General features: G+C 36.9%; 1 protein-coding gene across 3 annotated transcripts in view; it reads right to left on the bottom strand.

Annotated features, from left to right (window-relative positions):
* diaph3 (diaphanous-related formin 3) overlaps positions 1-20,216 on the bottom strand; it is a 475,404-nt gene that overhangs the window by 333,596 nt on the left and 121,592 nt on the right. For all 3 annotated transcript variants that reach the window (XM_056468166.1, XM_056468167.1, XM_056468168.1), the window contains 2 exons: positions 660-734; positions 378-447 (listed from right to left, as the gene is read on the bottom strand). In XM_056468166.1, the coding sequence (XP_056324141.1) occupies positions 378-447; positions 660-734 (145 nt within the window). The remainder of the gene's footprint in view (positions 1-377; positions 448-659; positions 735-20,216) is intronic.

Here is a 20,216-nt window from a genome sequence, read left to right as displayed (position 1 = left end):
CCCATTACACCACTAAATGTAATGTATTTAGTATTTTCTTGCTGCAAATTCTGCTTTTTTTTCTACAGCGTATCCAACAGGATACATATATAATACTAGAAGAAAACATGGCTTTTATTAAAAACTGAACATTCTTTCTGGGGGCCGGGAACAATGTGCAACATTTTCAAAGCTGAACATAATTTATGCAAATATACCATGACATCACCACCACCAATGGAAGTGAAGAACTGTGGATGTCACATTGAAAGGAGTCTTCACAACTATATTTAGCTATACTTTGTATGTGCATGTTTAAAACTGATAACTGTTTGCTTTGAGATGACAATTATTAAGTGAGAGGAACTTGAGACCCTGCAGCTTGGTGACGTTATTACCTTGTTGTTCATAAAAGCCTTGAGGCACTGAATGACTTTGTGTTGACTCTTCTTATCCACCTTCTCTTGGCTGGAAGAAAAAATAAAACAAAAGAAAGAACGAGTCAGTGAAAGTGAGGGGCGCTCAGTGGGTTACCAGAAGACAAAAACAGAGTCAAAGAGTTTAGTTAACAAACTGTTCAGAGCTATGAAGTAGCATGCTGAGAGTAGAACACACAACTAGTTTAAAACCTAGAAGGAAGCCTTTGCTTTAAGAAATGTGGTTAATGGAAAGGTGCTTACTGTTTTTTGAGGAGGAGCTTCTCCAGCGTATCCAATAGGAGACCCAGACCCTCATGGCCAAAACTCTGCACCCAGCTAGAAAGAGAAAACATCATATTAGGGTGGTTCTGGTGTTGTGCAAAGACACGCAAGACAGATATTAGATGTTGAAACACCACTGGCTCTCGAACTTACAAACTAAATAATTAATATTGCCTAATAAACAACATCGTATTGCATGGCAGAACCGAACCACAGGAGTCAATAAGCTTCATCAGAGCAGAGTCAGTTGAACGACAGTGGATTTCACCTTATTCCACAAATTAAGCTCTCCCCCTGGAGCTCAAAGTGAAAGGCATTGCTAATGGAGCAAAGATGTTTATTTTAATTCCATTCAGACACAATCTTGCACTCTACATCTCCATTGATTCGGCCTCTATTGTCTGTGGGAATTGCCACGGCGGAAATTTAACTCTCCAATAACGAGAGGGGAAGCGTGTCGAGTGAAGCATTGATTAATAATGAGGGAATTCAATAAGCATAAACAAACCGATTAACCCATTGTGTGTAGGAAGCAGGTTATAGAGTTCATTCAATTACATTTGCAGCATGTGACAGATGTTTCTGTAAACACAAGCTTGTTTGGATGTGACTGTAATAGAATGGCTCAAAGCAGAGATTAAAAATACTTTGCATGTTTGAAGACCTTCAAAGTAGTAGATTTTATCCATTTGTCAGCAAGTTTTGAATCATTTAATATGTTTTTTTCTTTTATATATCGGAGTCAAAGTTATAATAATAAGGCTGCACGATATTGGAAAAATCTGACATTGCGATATTTTATATTTCTGCAATATATATTGAGATGTGAATACAGCTTTATTTGGCAAGAATTCTTCACTTTAGATTGATTGGGTTGATTTTGTAAGGGATTGGATCTCGAATAATATATAACAAGCTTTATAACTTACAAGCACAGATTAATAAAATCTAGCAAAGATAAGAGAATTATAGTTTTCTAGAGAGTTGAACAATCAACACTATATAGTCTTTATTGAATATAATCTAATCTTTATTTAAGTTACAAACACTAAAATTGCTTGTGGCTGGATGTTTTAAACTCTGAAATGTTCGCAGTCACAGACCTTAAAGGGATGGTTCACCCAAAAAATACTTTACTCACTCACTATTTACTCAACCTTCACTTGTTTCAATCGTTTAGGAGTTATTAAAATATATTATTTTAGTGTTCAACATAAAAAAGAAACTCATAAAAATTTGGAAATAGTAAGTAAATGTAATTTTTGGGTGAACTACCATTTTTTCTCCATTATTATTCAACTCTGCATTGATTATAATCAACTACAATGCCAAATCAACATTGAAAACCCTGCAATTTATTTCTGCAATATATATTGCGATGTGAATATAGCTTTATTTGGAAAGAATTCTTCAGTTCCAATTGCCATGATTTTGTAGAGAATTGGATCTTAAATAATATATAACAAGCATAATAGTTTACAAGCATAGATAAATAAAACATAGCAAAGATAAAAGTGAAATATAGTGACTAGTTTTCTGGAGAGTCGAACAAACAACAATATATAGTTTTTATTGTATATAACTTACTTAGTTACAAACGCTAAAATTGCTTGTGGCCGGATGTTTTAAACTCTGAAATATTGAAATGTTCACAAAGTCACAGGTCTTAAAAAGACTCACTATTTACTCAACCTTCACTTATTTTTAAAATATCTTCTTCCAGTGTTCAACATAAAAAAAGAAACTCATAAACGTTTGAAAATAGTGATCAAAGGTAATTTTTGGGAAAACTACCATTTTTACTCCATTATTATTCAACTCTGCATTGATTATAATCAAATATAATCCCAACTCAACATTAAAGATCCTGCGAAGTAACTACTGCGCATGCACAGATTGCGATATAGATGCTGAAACAATATATTGTGCAGCCCTAAGTCCGAGTGTTTTCTCTGTAATTGTATGCAACTTTTACATAAATGTATGCAAACAGTACATTATTTAACCAATATTTCATTATGCCAATGGATAGTTGTCACCAGTATAGTATGTCACCATTACAGATGTCCATTAAAAAGAAAAAAAAAAGCTAGAGAATCGCAGAAAATTGGAACAAACAAAGGTTAAAGTTTGCTAAAATGACCGCATCTTGTGCTTTTCGGTGTGCATTCGGCCATTTCCATGTGGTGCTGCCGTCACTTATACTCAGACTGTAAAAGACTGCTAGCATGAGCATGTCTTGTCCTAATTCAGCTTTTCAAATCTGTTTACAATTCCTTTATAGACTTTGTAGTATAATGTTGTTGCAGTGCAGTTTGTGTGCAAATCCGGTATAAATCTGCCAAACTGAAACCAAAAACCCTCCAGTTGCCGATAAATTGGTACATCCCATGTTTCCTCATTCACCCACCAACAAACATAGACAAAAACCCTGCAATTTTAAGTTTAGATTGATTGTGTACTCGAGTCTTTAGTAGCCAAACCGAATCACTGGCAAATTGGTGGTTTAAGCCCACTGAAATCAGCCGTGTAAGAACAAGAGAAAATCTCATCTGCCTTAGTCTGTGATCAAACGCTTTATCATATGGTCACAAATACTCAATGAACAACATGAACTGTTGATCATGTCAGTCAGGGTGGACTCAGTCGAGTAACAGAACTCTGGGAAATTGCCTCAGTGTAAGTGTAGAGGAGCAGTGAGCATCAATAGACAATTTTCGGAGAGCCAGTGTCAAGAGGTGTAGGTGTGCTTCCAAGGCTAAATTACAGGCGAAATTGACCACAACCCGGAAACTGGAAACTAAGGAGGACTGGAGAACAGAACAGAGGATAGCGAGAAAGAGAGAGATAATGCTGTTTAAAGTAAAATGGAGAGCAATACAGAGCTGGTCCAATGAGACAGAGGAAGTGCTCTCATAACTCAGCTGTGGCAGGACTGATATCGCCACACTCCTCCAGACACAAAGTCAGTCCCAAAATGAGTCCTATAGTGCCAGTTTCATCACAGAACAGCAAAAGTCAAAGGATAAAAATACTACCATGATACCCTTGGACAAAATGATATATTTATTAATTTTATTAAAGCTACACAAAATATCTAAATAAAATTGTGATGCTTATTAAGATGTCAAGAATACACCAGGCATAAAGTGCATGATTCTGGCTAAAATGAATTCTGGATTTTTAAAAAAAAAATTATTTTTTTGCTTAAAATCAAGATAACGATTTTCTTACAATTCCGTATATGTAAAATAAAGGTTATTATGAGTAGGTGATTATTATTTCTTAAACATATGGAAAAACAACAATAATAACATTGTGTAGGTCTACTGTGTAGGTCTACTGTTGGTTAAAAGGCTAAATTTTGTATAGACTTGAAACAGACGAGAACAGAATTTGTCATGGTTGGTAATTCACAGTAAAGTGATGACATCAGAATACAACTATTCATATGTTTGACAATATTTGACAATTTTTTTTTTTTCACTGGTAAAATGAAACATTTGTCATTATCAGATTCCATCTTGCATTATATTTAACATTATATAGGCTAGAGCAGTTATACTGGCCCAGTAAACATTTATTTTCAAGCACAACACTTTGTGTTCGCTATGAAAGAAAACACATATCAAATGCTTGTCGTAATCATAACTGTAAAATGCGATATGATCATTTAAATGATGTGCGCGCCAGTTTCACTTTCCCTGCTGAGTGCAGTTCATGTCATGCCTTCCGTAAGAGGAAAAAAAAAACAAACAAACATGCAAATACTTCCGTCGCGGCTCCCAAAAGATCGCTCTGTGCAACAAACGGAATGTTCTTTACAACTTTATTACTTGTTATCCTTAGCCTATGCAGTTTCTGTTCACTAAAGTACACATCATTGGCACCTCAGTGGTAAAAAAAAATAAATAAATAAAAAAACAGTACATCAGCTCATGTGTGATTTTGTGGCCGTGAATACATACATAGGACAAAAATAACATTTTGGAGTGAATTATACCTTATAAATACAGTATGTGACCCTTTTAACGCCATTTGGAGCTGTCCATGTTCCTGAGCAATGTATATAAAACATTGAGAAGACTTGTGCGACCGCCTTTACACTTCTATCCTGACCTTGAAAATTTAATTGGCTGAATCGTAGAAAGGCTCAATTGAGATTGTGTGTAGGGTCGAATCAACAATCTTTTTTCGATTAATCATGCAGCACTAGTACCGAATAGCCTGCTAATTTACAGAAAACTTCACATATGTTGTATTCCCATCATTTAAAGTGTGTGCTGCACACTAGTAAGCTGTATTCCTAAGCTTTTTGTTAAAATAAAATCACAAATCGAATTAAAATTGCAATATCAGCCAGCAAAAAGAAAAAGCAAAAACAAAATTAGCTTCCCCCGCCCCCAAATCAGACAACAAAGTTATTAAAATCTTTTCCATGTGTGAATTATACAATAAAATATCACAACAAAAATATAATATTAATAAATATTCAATTAAATAGCTACAGTATTGCTTTTAAACTTTCATGACTTGATGAATTAAGTCAGTTTATGTAAAGAGTAAACAAGTTTAAACAGTTTTTTTTTTTATCCTTACATATCTTCTCAAATAACTGTAATTAGTGTTAACAAAAACACTCCGTATATTGTAAAGTACTGCAAAAAATGTAATTTTGTACACAAATGGTACAAACACATTACATAAACTGCTGCTTTGGCACTTAAACCAAACAGACCAAAAAGCATGACATTACAGACTCATTTAAAAGAGAGAGTACTAGCACTTGCCAGGGCCAGTTACATTTGTACTGTCACTTCCTGGGCTTGTTCAGACCTTGTCTGGGCTTTCGCAGGGCCAACAGCCAGGGTTTTCTAGTCCGAAGAATGTCTTGGTCCAAAGCGAGCCAACTAAGGCTTGAGAAGTGGCCAAGAACAAAGTTTTTCTGAGTCAGGAGACAGCCAACACTGTGGCTCATTTCCCATTTTTTCATGTCAGGCTAGCAGCTAACCTCAACTCTAGCCTGACCATAGAAAAAGCATCTATTCAGTGGCACCATCAGTCTATATAGTGAACACGTCAGTCTTTCACTTTGAGTTATGAGCACAGACTTTTTCCCTATAGGTAAATGAGTCAAAAATGTGTCTTCTCCAACATAGCTCGAACCCAGAGACCAGAGAAGCTACATTACAAGCCACCAGTGTCCTAAATATGGATCTTCATCCTTCTCTTTCCCATTCCCCCACGCCTTCTTTCTGTTTAGTAACTTCCCCCTTGCTTCAGCCACTCCAAAGGGATCGTAATGATTTCCAGTACATAGGGTCTCTTGGGTGTACGTAGACAGAATAAGGCCCGCTGAACATATTTAACTTGTAGTCGTGGAGAGGTGTGAGAGGAAGATAAAATCTCGGCCAGTCTTTTAGGTATTGCGGCTGATTGCGATGGGAGTTGAGGGCTCAGGCCCCCTAAGAGCTAGTTAATCACATCTCACCACAGAGGTAAATGTACCATAGTAACAAAATAATCAGCAGAGAGCAGAGTAATACGTAGTTGCATACAAAAAAAAGCCATCGGTTTCTTTCATTCGCCAGCTTTTCCCTTGATTGTATTGATTAGAGAACCTGCCAATGGCCAGGAACGGGGCTTCCCACTGGGAGGAGAGAGGAAGGAAACAAATGATCATGAGGAGGAGAAAGAAGGATGGAGCTGATGAGGGAGAGAATGGGTATGGTGAAAGATGGCTAAAAAGTAGAGAGTGTATGCACAGAATCAAAGCAGGTTTGTAGAGAAGGATACGAGGGCAATACAGAAGAAGAGCGAGTGTTTATGCGGCGAGAGAGGGAGCAAGAGTCAGTGTAATGTCTGTTCCCATCAAAATGCAGTCCTCGTCCAATTCTAATCAACAAGCCGCATGCCTCCAAGCATCCACTAATCAAATCCTAGCATGTATGCCTGTGTGAATTTTCAAGGTGAAGCAAAAGGGGGGCTTCACCCTGAATTGAATTTGTCAAATCGGACTGGAGCGGAGAAAACAGAGAAGGGGAGTGTAGTAGTCCATCAACAAAATTCATTTGCTGATGGGATTCCAGCTCATGTCTAAATCAAAATGACGACAATGATGATGGTTATTATGGATGAAATGAACTGTTAGTTTAGTCGAATAAAGAGCCATAGACGTGTCACAACACTCAAATGAGCTGTAAATTAAGGGCAATGCAGATTTCCGCAAAGAAAAGGATGTACATTAAGATACTGCTTCTCATCTCATTTGTAGGCTTATTTCATTTTTTGTTTCTTTCATTCTTTTTTATGGATTGAAGAGGATTGGGAAAGTGTCAGTAATTGAAAAATCAGGATGGGAGGATTGACAACCAGAGCAAATTTCTGGTAAAATGGCATAATCAGGTAGTTTCCAGGGAATGAGGAAATGGTGATGTGTAATGGAATGCAAACAGGACCAACAGAAGGAGTGAGATGAGATGAGCCAATGAGAGCGAAACAGAGGAGAGGGGAAAGACTTTTACTCTGCTTCATCAATTATCTGTCATTTTCACTTTATTTTTATTGCAGTATTGTTAGCTGCCAATATACACTACCAGTGAAAAAGCTTTAAAACAGTAAGATTTTTAATGTTTTTGTTTTTTTTTTAAGTGTCTTCTGCTCTTCAAGCCTGCACTTGTTTGATCCAAAAAAAGGCTGGACGATATGGCCTTCAAAAAAATAAAATAAATCAAATTTAGGATTGAAAATTGATATTACCCCCACAAAAAAAAGTTGAAGATTATTGACCTATATAATTAGCAAGCATCTCATAATTATATAATTATAGGATATTAAAAACAGCTGTAGGAAAAAAAAAAAAAAAAAAAAAAAAAAAAAAAAAACTTTCCCTCAAGAACCTTGCTAACTGTCATTTTAAAGATCTGTTTACAATTGCATACAAGACTTTAATAAATATCATGTTAATAAACATCAATTAAGGCATTTTATAAAATGACAGTAAAAGTATATTAATAAAGAATTTATTTCCCTACAATTTTACAGTCACGCATTTGCTCAGGGCGGGGGAAATTAAATAATACATACATTTCATACCGCAGCCTCTTGCGATTAGCTAATCACAATGTTTCAAATCGTGATTGAGATTCGATTTCGATTAATAACACAGCCCTACATTCAGAGGTTTATTCATTTAACATTGACTCATGCTAGGCTAGTGGTTTTCATGTTATTGCTATAACCACAGCATCTGGTAGACTGGGTCACTGAGCGCGATTTGTCAGTGTTTATATCTACAGAACCGAACAACGAACAGCTTTCTTTCTTCGCAGCTGGGTCACGTAATTTATCCGGAAACAGGAACATTGAATTTCAACATTAGATCGGTAACAGTTCCTATCAAACAGTATGTGCATCTTATCCACTATTTCTTGGTGTGTGACATTTCTTGAATGTGTGAGTCCTAAATTTAGCCTTTTTTTGGCAGCTGAGGGCGCAACATTTCTTCCCTGCTCGCTGTTGTGTATATAGCAAATGCGGGGGAAACTACAGGTACCCAGAGAGGAGCTTCACGCGTTAACGGATTTTTATTCAAACAAATCGATGTAAACTTCACACTCGAGTTAATTGATAAAATCAAACACCAAAAAAAGCACAATTTTTAAATATTGTTACATGATTTTTAGCACCATCACTCCAGTCACATAATCCTTCATAAATCATTCGTTCTAATATTTTGATAAATACACCATTGAAAGATTTTGTGACATTATAAACGTATTTATCATCACTTTTGATCAATTATTAATTACAATTTCTTCATTGCCGTCTTAGCCAGCATCAGGGATCAGTCTCACACTCTCCGCTCCTCCATGACCACCACAGCAACAGCTCAGGATACCGCCTGGTCCAGGATTATGGATAGTATAGTGTACTAGATTGCGAGCTAAAGGTTGGGAACCACTGGTACAGTGCGTAAGATTACAAAAGCTTTTATTATTCCAGATAAATGCTGATCTTTGGATCTTTTTTAATCAAAAGATCCTAAAAAGATCCTTTTTTTTCTCGTAAAACGAGGTCTCCAACAGACTTCCAACAGTGAAAAGAAGTGAAGAAACCAAAATAAATAAATCACTAAATAAATAAATAAATAAATAAAACTCTACAACCAATTAGGCTACAACACAACCAATTATTCTTTTCATCAGCACCAAAGCTACAATTTAAACGCCTCAGTTTTGCATGAAAAAATAGGTTTATCACCTCACCCCAATAATTTAGTAACACTGTATTTGCCAGCATTATTAGGAGGGCCTGACATTGACGAGTGCTAGAGGAGGTGGGTTGTCTGATGTTTATAGTTTAAGAACGAGGCTGCAATGAGAGAGTAAAATTCTATTTATCCTCTTGCAGTGGATGGCACAGAGCAGGTTAGGCCTAGGGTCCTGACAAGAGCTTCATTGAAATGCATGAGTTACAAGTAAGAAAGCATATTCTCCCATCATCAGCAGGTGAAACCCGGAGGAGAAGACAGGAATAATCAGTTGAAGCATGGCAGCTGAAAAAAGCAAGGGTGACTCCCTTCAAACCAACAGGGTGCCAACCTCCTGTCAACACAATGCAGTGGAGAGAGGCTAGTGATCGCGAGAATGAGGCAGGCAAAAAAAGCAAATAGGTTAGTCTTGGCACCTCCTACATGCGGTGTTGAAATCTCACACATTCTCGAATCAAGCAAAACACTTTCTCCCAAACAACTGTTATCAACCACCACGTGAAGTTATCTGAAGCGAATTTTCTTTTGAGACTTCGTCAAATGAAATGAGCATCCATGTCTGGCCGTCTGACTACAGAATCATTTTCATTTCTTCCACTCTCTCTTCTCAGATGTGAGCAATGCAGCTGGTATAATCAGCCCAAGCGAAGGCAATCATTACCAGGCCTTTTTTGTATCAGTAAGCCTGACATCAAACAGCAGCTCGCTATTTCTTTTCTCCTATGTTCTCCCTCTTTCCTGCCCCCTCCATCGAAGGAGCGTTCGATTACAAAAGGGGAACATCTGGAGATGGACGCTCATGTCTGAATAACAATATTAATCAATCTCCAAGTGCCAGCAGAAACGGCGGTCTTAAACAAAAGGCAGAACACTTTACCACCACAGGAGGCTCCAATCAAGAGAGGCAGCATTGAGAGCTGTGTCCCACTGCTCATAATCACATAAAGTGGCACATTTGTTCTGGGGAAAACATGTCGAAAATAAGCATAAGATGGTTTGCTCTTCTTTAGCTCCCCTTTGTGTTCCCCTCGTTTCCCTCATCTTCCTTCTTTCCTTCTCCTTTCCTATGTGAGATTTAAGGCTGGGCGATTTGGGGAAAATATCAAATTGTGATTGTTTTGGACAGAGATTGTATTATCCGATTTGATTTCCGATTACAAGATTGCTGCACACATTTAAAATAAGAGTATAAAATTTTAGGTATAAAACTGGATGTATAAATATATCAGACACCATATTTTCATAGTTCCAAATGCAAAATAATCACAATAAATGTAAATAATCTCATAAAACATCCAGTTCCAAACCAAATAATCCAATAATATTTATTTCAGTTTGCAAATAATTGACTTTGCATATGCAGCGTATGTGATGTATTTGTGTATCTCTCGAAAAATGACGTCTCATCAACGCCCTCACAATCATTACATTACATGAGGTTATGGGGAAATGTTTTGCAGCCTGTGCAGTAAGCAGGCGCGGATGAAGAGCAAGTGATATACATGTGAAGTCAATGCTAAAACTGGATTAGACATCCTGTGGTGCGAAGTGGGCGTTTTGTGTGTTTGACACACTTCAGACTGCAAAAGAAAGTTGGAGCAAACATCTAACAAATGGAGCAATGGAACAAACAAGAAAGCAAGCAGCTTTCGATGATGGAGATTGGTACAAGGATGATGACCGCTGGACGTGACCAAATTGAAGGACATTGTTTGTGCTTTGCATGTATGGCTGGTATTAGGGTGTGTGTTATTTTATTTAACTATTTCCCTGCCATTGACGAGTTTTATGACAATCCCTGTTTTAGGTGTATTACATGTATGAAGCCCTAACACATGTCCTGAGTGAGGTAGATGATGTCAGATGCTCTGGGGAGTGATATCTGAGAGAGAGAAAATTAGATTGTGGATTGTTAAAAAGTCTGATATATATTAATTAAAAAATATATATGGCATGTATGCGTTTTCTTATGTGATGAACTATTATACATTTAAGTTCTTATTTTACTTTTTCAGTCTTTTCAGTCTTTTAGTGGATCTTTTGGTCTGGGTCAAAAAATAAACCAACAACACATTTATTCCTGTTTTCACACTGCCACTTTTAAGAGAGAACCCAAACTTACAAAATAAATAATAATAGGGATGTATCAAATATTCGGCCACCGAAAGTTTTCACCCGCAAATGGCCCAAAAGTGCATTTTCGAAAGACTTTTATTACCGAAACAACACAGCTGAAACAGTATGCTGTGATGGCACAAACCGAAACCGCGGCCTGCAGTGGTGTCTGAAGCAGCATGTCTGTGGTGTGTCTGTTCTATCTATTTAGATCCTCTGCATCGCGACAGTACTAGATCGACAATATATAGATCATTACTAATAAAGAAATAAAGCAGCGCACACGCGAAATGATCCAGACAGCAATGGATGCGGAGAACCCACGGAAAGACTGAAAGCTCTTTCACATACACGCGCCAGACAAAATCTGCAGATATTTTGTGCCATTTCTGTGGAGAATTTTGTAAAAAAAATCTGCAGATATATGTGAAATTATTTTGGGAGTAAAATATAGGGTAAACTTTATATATTAAATTAAAAATAATACCTTTTTAACTTTTATTCAATGTTTATAATGCAAATCCAATTAGATCCACTTTTTTGGAAAACAGCAAGTCTCATATAACATATCAACTAAAAGACAGAAAATATTACTTTACAAACTGTATTGTAAACAAATCATATGAAAAATTTTTTAGTCAATAATATTACTGAAATTAATTTAAAAACTGAATAAATACAAATTTACACATATTTACATAAGTAAATAAATAGACTCAATGAAGGGCTAAAAATATGCGGAAATCTGATGATTTTTCCTTGTGGGCCAACTTATGGGTCACCTTAAGTGCAAACAACTACTAAGAAAGAGGACACAAATATAAAATTTATGTAAAGAATTAAATATTAGGGTCCATTGAAATCATATAATTTGAAAAAACCCTGCTTTAACGTTAATGCTGCATTTTTATTAATAAGAATAATCAGGAATAATGATTAGTCGGCGTCCTGATGGAAAGTCAGCACAGAAAACTGCTTCAAAACTTCACATTTGCAGAAACCCAGAGAAGGAAAGAGGGAAAATGTGATTGATGTGAAAATGTGATCTTGGTCTGTTTGACCCTCGGAAGCAACCCTTCACTTTCATTAGCATCCTCCCACGCCCTGAACAACCAGCCACTTCAAACACCTTCCCTCTCTATCTTTTATATCTCCATTGCACTTCTTATCTCCCTTTATCCCACTTGATCCCCCCTCTGTTTTATGCCTATATAGTGAACGAGACGCAAACTCACCATCTACTCCTCCCAGGGGTCAACGACTGTCATGCGAGTCATTTCTTTTAAAATACCTGATGCAATCCCACAGCAAGGTTAATGCATTCAATCTGCCCTTCAAAAAGCATGACAATATGCAAATCACTTGACCACAGATTTAGCAGAAATATAACAACGCTGAGCCAATAAAGATCAAAAGTTCGCCGGTGTTAAATATTAACGAGTTTTAGTGTAATGCATGCTTACGAAGGGAATACACGTCCGTCAAGCTGAAATGCAGCATCGCTGGAATAACACATGTACCACCAGCCACTTGTTTGAGCCATAAGCAGCATAAGAGAGGAATGGGCAGGCTGTCTCTCGCTCTCATAGTTGAGCATTAAAAACATTGGAAAACAAATTCATCATCCCATTCCCTGGAAACAAAAACAGTCATAAATCACTGAGAAAAATGAGGCGCCTTATCTGGCTAACTTCACGGCAAAGGTAGCTTGACTTCCCTTCTCCCTCTGGAGTCTCTACCCCAAGGCTGCGTTACCCACGTTAGCGTTGCACTGGGTTGGAGCCGCGCTGAGCTGAAAATAAAACATTAACTCCAAAGTCCTGCAGCGCCCCCAGGTCTTACACATCCGTCTCGGCCTATTTTCCCCACACCCTCCACAAGGGAGAGAGTCTCCTCTGCGAAAAGGAGACTCCAGAACCTAGATAGCAAAGTAGGTGGAGACGATAAGCAGAAATATATATACACACATATGTATGAAAATGCATGATTTACAATTGTCCATTTGCACAGCTAAGTCAATAGAACGAAAGCAGCTGGATTGAGACTGAGTGTGTGTTCACACTTGGTAGTAGACATGGGCTGGTATAAGATTCTGATTGTATGATAACCTTGGACAAAAATATCCCGGTATCACGGTATTGTGATTACTACTCTAAAATATGTTCTTTTTAAATGTCTGGCTTAAAAAATAAAAAATAAATAAATAAAAATCCCCGTTAAACACAATATTTTATTTTAAGAAAAATTGTAAATATTTTTGAGCAGTTAACATGCCAGGCTATCTGTATAAGTGATTTGTTTTTCAAATATTTTCAGAATTATGGGCTGACCAGTAGCTTTTGATGTGGAGAGTGATTTTCTGCTGGAAAACGTAATAAAATAGTCGTAAAAACATAAAAAAATTATTTACATATACCGCAGGAACAAAAAGTTTTAGTGGTTTTTAAACCTTTACTAACTGCGGTAAACCATATAACCAGTTATCGTCCAAGTTGGTAGTTCTGGTTTGACCAAAAACACTGGTACGATTGCTCTGTTAGTGTGGTTTGTTTGCATAAAGACTGGTTTATACTTCTGTGCCGAGTGATCGGCATGAACCACGGTGCATTCTTTGTGCGTAGTTTGCATACATTCATAGCTCTGCGTGCTTTTTGCATTCCGAAAAGCTAGCTGGCAGTAGTTTTTTTATTTTCCTCTGTGTCAAGTTTTTTCACGGGGTATTTTAAAGCTACGGGGAGCTAAAACTTGCTCATTCAAAGGCAGGAACAAGGGGACGTGCAACAACTTTAATCATGAGGTAAAAACAAAACAAAAGTTTCTATCTGGAGCTCCTTCACGGGACTCCGCACTTGTAAACATTCGCTCCATCGCACTTGCAGCTCTCAGCAATGCACACGCTCATCTCCAGTATCAAGTCAATCGATCACAGAGCTTGCGCTACGCATCATTGCAACACATAGTTTCATTTTTTAAGAGGAGCTCGTCAGCGTTTGCAAGGGCTATGCGACCGCATGAAGGCTGCGCCAGACCATGTGCACGCTTGACGCAGAAGTGTAAATCAGCTTTTAGAGATGGCACTGCCACCTGAACCCTGGTACAGACCAAACAAGTGGATAAAGACTATAGAAAAAGTTGGTCATCTTTCAAATAGGCTTCTTCCAGTATAAAATTTTCTTGTTTAGATTAATTGCTAAGGATTTTATCGTAAGCCTAAGCTACTAACCTAAGCTTAAAAAAGATGACTTTAACAGGAAATAAGTACACTTAGCGTATTGCTTGACTGTATACACATTTTGAGAGTAAATCATTTGAACCATTTTCATTCTGATCATTGAATCAGTTTAGTAAAATTGGTAACACTTTACAATATAGACTCATTAGTAAACATTAGTCAATGCATTAAAAGTAAAAAACAGCCATGCTATATTATTATTATTATTATATTATTAGCTATGTTAAAGTTAATAAAAAAAATACAACTGAATTTGATTAGTTATTAACTTATTTCATAAAGCAATTTCCACTTTTTAATGCATTATTGCCCAACTATGAAATTACCATCTTAGAAAAACACTAATAAACACTTTTAGAGTTGTCATTACATTAACTTTAGTTCAATTAGCTTATGTGAAATGGAAACTTACTGCATTATTATTAACAAAAGGCCTATAAATAGTCTATAAGTACAGAATTTTCAGTGTTGTAGACCAGATTAACATGTGGAAATTCTTGTTTGAAAATAAATTGCCTAATAAGTCTTCAAGCATTTAGTGAACATTCTTAAAAGGCACAAAAAAAAGTTTAAATAAATAAATAAATCACTTTGTTTTGAAGTGCCCACAATATCATTAATGTGCATGTTCATTATCAGAACATACTGAATTATTGAATGTCAGCATATGTCTACTTTCAAGCAAACGTCTGTGTGTTTCACTTTAACATGAATATTACATAATAGCAAATGACAGAAAAACAAGAATAACATAACTTGGCAAAATATTAGCAAGGTTATTCTTAGTAAATGTATTCCCACAGCTAAAAAAGATGATAGATATAATATTAAAAACATCTAAACCACTACATAAAGTACAGATAATAAGCCAAGCAGTTTGTTCAATGCAAAATACAACAAATACCCTATTAGCAACCAAGAGGCACTTCTAAATCAGCTAAAAGCAACATCTCCACATAAAAATTCAGGACTTTATTCTTCTGAAACATAGACGTCATTCCAATATCCATTATAAAAGGCTTTCAAATGGCTAGTATAGAAATGAAGTGGTGTGGGATATAAAGAGTGCAGTTTCATGGGAACACTGAAATACGAACAGCCCATTATATCTGTATCTGACCATTCTATTTTCCCTCCATACTTTAGTCTCTCTTGTTCTCATTCTCAGTGGCCTTGTTTTGACTGTACATGAATAGATTAATCTAAATGACCTAAATTTGTTCCACTGCATGTGTGGGAGCTGCTTCCGATTCAGGATTTTCTTCATCACATCATCTAGCGTACACTTCGCTCAAAAGTAACACAACAACATGACACATGTAGCATAAAAGCATAGTAAATGTATGTGTGAGCATCCAAGACACACATCAGAACTGCACCAGCAAAATAATTTTGGTACTCAGGTATGTGTGTGTGAGCGAGACTGGTGGTTTGTAAAGCCCAGAGGGAGATTAAAGGAACGAAAAAAATCTAATTAATGCTAATGCAAAATTAGCGCTAATAACCTGAAACCATTGGAAAAAAAAGGTAACAAATTACTCAAGATGGCATTAAATCAAAGCCTTATCGAGCAAATGATCTCAAGCTGAAGCGTACTCATATTTGCTTCAAAGAGTGCTTCTGTACTTCTGTCAAGGATACGCGAGTGTGTGTGTCTGTGTGTGTGCATGTCTCTGTGTTTCCGGCTGCATTAGGAATCAGACAGAAGTATTAAAGGAAAAAACAGAGTCATAACTCATGATACACAGGCCCACAGAACATCACTACCAAACCCATATTACAAACTCCCAGCTCAATTTCCTGTTTGTCTCCAAAGCAATGCACACACTTTTAGATGAAATTACTGTCTGTCTGCCATCTTAAACACGGACCATTATTCACAGGTGCCAGCTGCTCGTGGCAGACAGACGATCGTTTCTCCATTTCTTCCCCAGCACCTCTTAAAACCAAACATTTGATGTGGGCTGCAGTGTAATGTGCAAACATCCTCTTAAACTAAAGATTCCCAAATCTGTGCAAAGAGCCTTCAAATGGGACTAAAAACAGAGAGAGATGGAGAAACAGAAAGAGAGAATGTGAGTGACATGACAGCTCTCAGCAGATGTGGACATGCATATGACTGCTGCACTGGGAGAGCCGGGAGCACAAATGAAGGGAAATCAATATGCGCTTTTCTTACTGCACACACAGCACAGAAACAAGAGTCAAAACTTATGGTTTTAAAGTAACTGCTTTTTAAAACTTTCTAAAAATATATAAACGGCTTTATACAATTAAGAGCGCCTTCACAGTTACATTTGAGTGATTTAACATGTCATTGATCAATCCAGATTTTATTTTCTTCTTTCTTTTTATGTAGTGCATTTATATTTTTCTAACAGAAAACAAAAAGCAAATAAATCTGTATTAAAGAAAGAGTTGATGTTCAGTTTCTCAGCATCACGCTATTTGAAATGCAGGTGAGTATTTCTACTGTTAATATTTTTCTAAAAGTATCTGATTTACTGAAGCTGTTGATATTTGCTATTATTAAAATGTAGGGATGCTCCGATCAGTACTGATTCCGTGTAATGGTGAACGGCCAATACAGAGTACCGATTCTGATGCTTCAAGCTTTATAATGCATAAAGCACATTTTCCCTCTTAAGTATGAGATTTAAGTGGAGATCTCTGCTTACCTAAGAGAATAAATGAAGGACGTGGCATATAATCCATTAAACACACCTCATAAACATTTAGTGTGGACATGTCATGGTCAGAAGCAGCTTAATAATAGATAATAATAGAACAGATAAAAAAGGTAAGAAAAATTTCTAACAATGCAATTTGGAACCATTGCAAATAAGGGAAGAATAATTTAACATGTTTCAATCAAGAAAAAGTTTGGAGCGCATATTTGATGCATAAAAAGTTAAAATGCAAACCTTTAAATCCATTAGTGTCTTTACTGAAATAAAATAGATCTATAAACTACAGTTTATTGCAATAAGTATATTACAATAAGTTATATTATTAAATATTCATGTTTAGTTTTTTAATTGGTTTAATATTTTCAGCCAGTTTTATGGCCTGTTTTCACTGAGTGGTATAGTACGGTTCGGTTCGGCTTGGTACGCTTTTATAGCCGTTTCCACTGTCAAAAAGCGTACCGAACCAAACCGTACAGTACCACTTTTTCGGCACCCCTTCGAAAGGGTACCAAACATGAGAAAGGGTACCAAAAGGCGGAGCTATACGCGCAGCTGAATGCTATTGGTTTACACAGAGGCGTCATTCGCTAACGCAACAAGCCAGAATGAAAACAAAAAACCTGCCATGTTTGAAATACACGCACAGCCGAAGAACCGAGAGATTACAGCGGATTTATATATACATATAATAACGAGCCATGGTCGACCTGGGCTCAAACAAACCTTGTCGTCATCTTGATAAACAGCCACAAAGCCAAGAAGAAGAGCAGATTTACCCTGTGCCCCGTAGTTTTTTACGAGTCAGTCTGAGGCGCGAGCGGTTTCGCTGTCTTGCTTGCGCTCGCCGTGCGCCTATATCTGAAATAACAAACTTCTTGAGCTGATAACAATAAGCAATAACGTTCTTGATTATTAATGTGCTTTTGAAACCCGATCCTGTCAGACACTGACAAACGCGAGAGTGAAGCGCGGAAAAAACAAGGGAGGAGCCGGAAAAAAAAAAGAGCACATTATTTTTCAGCAAACATGAACAAAATGCCATGTTTAACTAAATTATTATCTTCACCTTTGGACTAATATGAACTCAGAATGATGGAATTGTTCTCTAACAGAGGCTACATGTGCTGCTGAAGATTACAGACACAGATGAGAGGTTTTCACTGACTGCAGGCTATATTTTGTGTTGTTTTTTAACCTAAATGCGGACGAAATGTCTGCCGTGTGTAGTTCTATAATATATCGGACACTATAAGGGGCTGTATGTGTTTATATATATTTGTTCATTTATTTATTTATTTCATATAATTACAGACGTTACAGTACGCTGTTTCGCACTGTCTTTGATCTGCAGTTATAATCAACTCGTGTTCATAGAAAAGTTAGTAATAAACATTTCTACACAAGTATTTATGTGTATGAAGCATCTGTTTTGTGAAAAGAGCTTCTCATATGATATGTGAATGACCTGTACAGCTTTATTGTAGACATTTCCTCGAGCGAGAATGACGTAGACTGAAACTTTGTCATACAACACGCCCACCAAAAGGGTACCCTTGTTGGTGGAAACGCAAGCTTGATAAAGGTGACCCGTACCAAACCGAACCGTAAAGTACCAGTCAGTGGAAACGAGCCATAAGTGAACTTGCAATATTGTCAAAACACAGAACTTTCAGTTCTTATATGCAAGGATGAAAGCATTATATATAAAACATGCAGGGTCATTCAAAAATTTTGCCCATCTCCAACTAAAGCCTGGTTTATACTTCTGCGTCGAGGACTGAAAAAAAACTATTCAAAGATGATTCCTTGGATTTACTCAATTTTTTTACGTTAAGTGGTTGTAAACAATTTATTTGGGCTGAATTTAAACAAACAAATTAAGTTGAACATTATTAAATTTAATTTGTTTGTTTAAATTTAACACAAATAAATTGTTTGCAACAGTTTTGCATGCAACACTTTTTTCAGTGAGAGATTGCCTTGACCCATGGCGCATGCCTTGCGTATTGCCATGCATTTATACTTTTGCACGCCGTTTCTGTTCTCTGTGCTCTGCAATAACACATCCGAAACGCTAGCTGGCAGTAGGTGTTTATGTTCCTGTGTCGAGTTTCTTCGGTGGTGTTTTGTTTTTTCTGAACCCTACCTTATTGTACAAGTAGCTCAAACTCACTAATTTTGAGGCTGGAATTGGCGGATGTGCAACAACTTTAATCATAAGGTAAACACAAAACAATCATCAATCATTTTCATCAGGAGCTCCTTCACGGGACTCCACATTTGTAAACACTCGCTGCATCGGGCTTGAGTCTCTTTAACACATATGTTTTATTATAAAGAGATCAGATATTTTGTTTAAATATTTATGTTTTTGACTAATAAAACTATTTGCTTTAGTAATTTGGGTAAATAAAAATTAAGTGGTTAAAAAAATCCTAATATTCCTAAATGGATTGCTAAAAAATAGTCAATTATCAATATCAAACAATATGAAACATGATATTGTGATAGTTCTTTTTTTTTTGCAATATCTCCTAGCCCTACTTAAACCAGCAAAGTTTTTCTTAAGACCAACTAGTCAACTGCACATTCAGACAACACACTCAATTTAGTTTGCACAATTATAAAGAAAATAATACTTAAATATTTCTAAAGACCCTATATTACATCTGACATTTCTTGAAGAAAAACCTAAAAAAAACAAGAATATCGCCGTTAGAATGGAACAGCTAGAGTAAATGTTCCCCTTTTTCTCCTCAAAACACATCAAAACCAATGCAATCAGACCACAGAACGGTGACTGATTTCAGCCATATGTGCAGTCGCACAAACGACAGAGCTCTTTCCATCAAAGCAGCAAGTAAACTTCTTTCTCAGACTTCACACCGGAGTGTGAGTGCTGCTAAATGCTTTAGCGTTGAGTTATGGAAGGATACAGGGGGCCGGTGGGCTAGAGGAGAAAGCGAGCGAGAAAGAGTGTGAGTTGCGGCCAGAAACTCAATAAGCTGACATTTGAATTGCAGGCAAATGAGGCCCTAAACAAGGCTGAAATGGCTGGATTAGAAATTCAGATTGATAGGCCTGTCTGGAGCCGTTCGGAGGGCCTCCCCCGGTGCACCCTGGGAAGTCTGTGCTTTCCGTAGGAAGGCGATTTTTTTGAGAAGAGCCAATTTAGCAAAAGTCCGTACGTGAGCGAGCAGAGAAAAGATTTGCATCAGAGCGAGCAC

Source organism: Danio aesculapii, chromosome 11 (assembly GCF_903798145.1).
Source record: "Danio aesculapii chromosome 11, fDanAes4.1, whole genome shotgun sequence".
In the NCBI taxonomy this organism is placed as follows: Eukaryota; Metazoa; Chordata; class Actinopteri; order Cypriniformes; family Danionidae; genus Danio; species Danio aesculapii.
The sequence above is the reverse complement of the archived record's forward strand: the minus strand, read 5'-3'. Positions and strand labels throughout refer to the sequence as shown.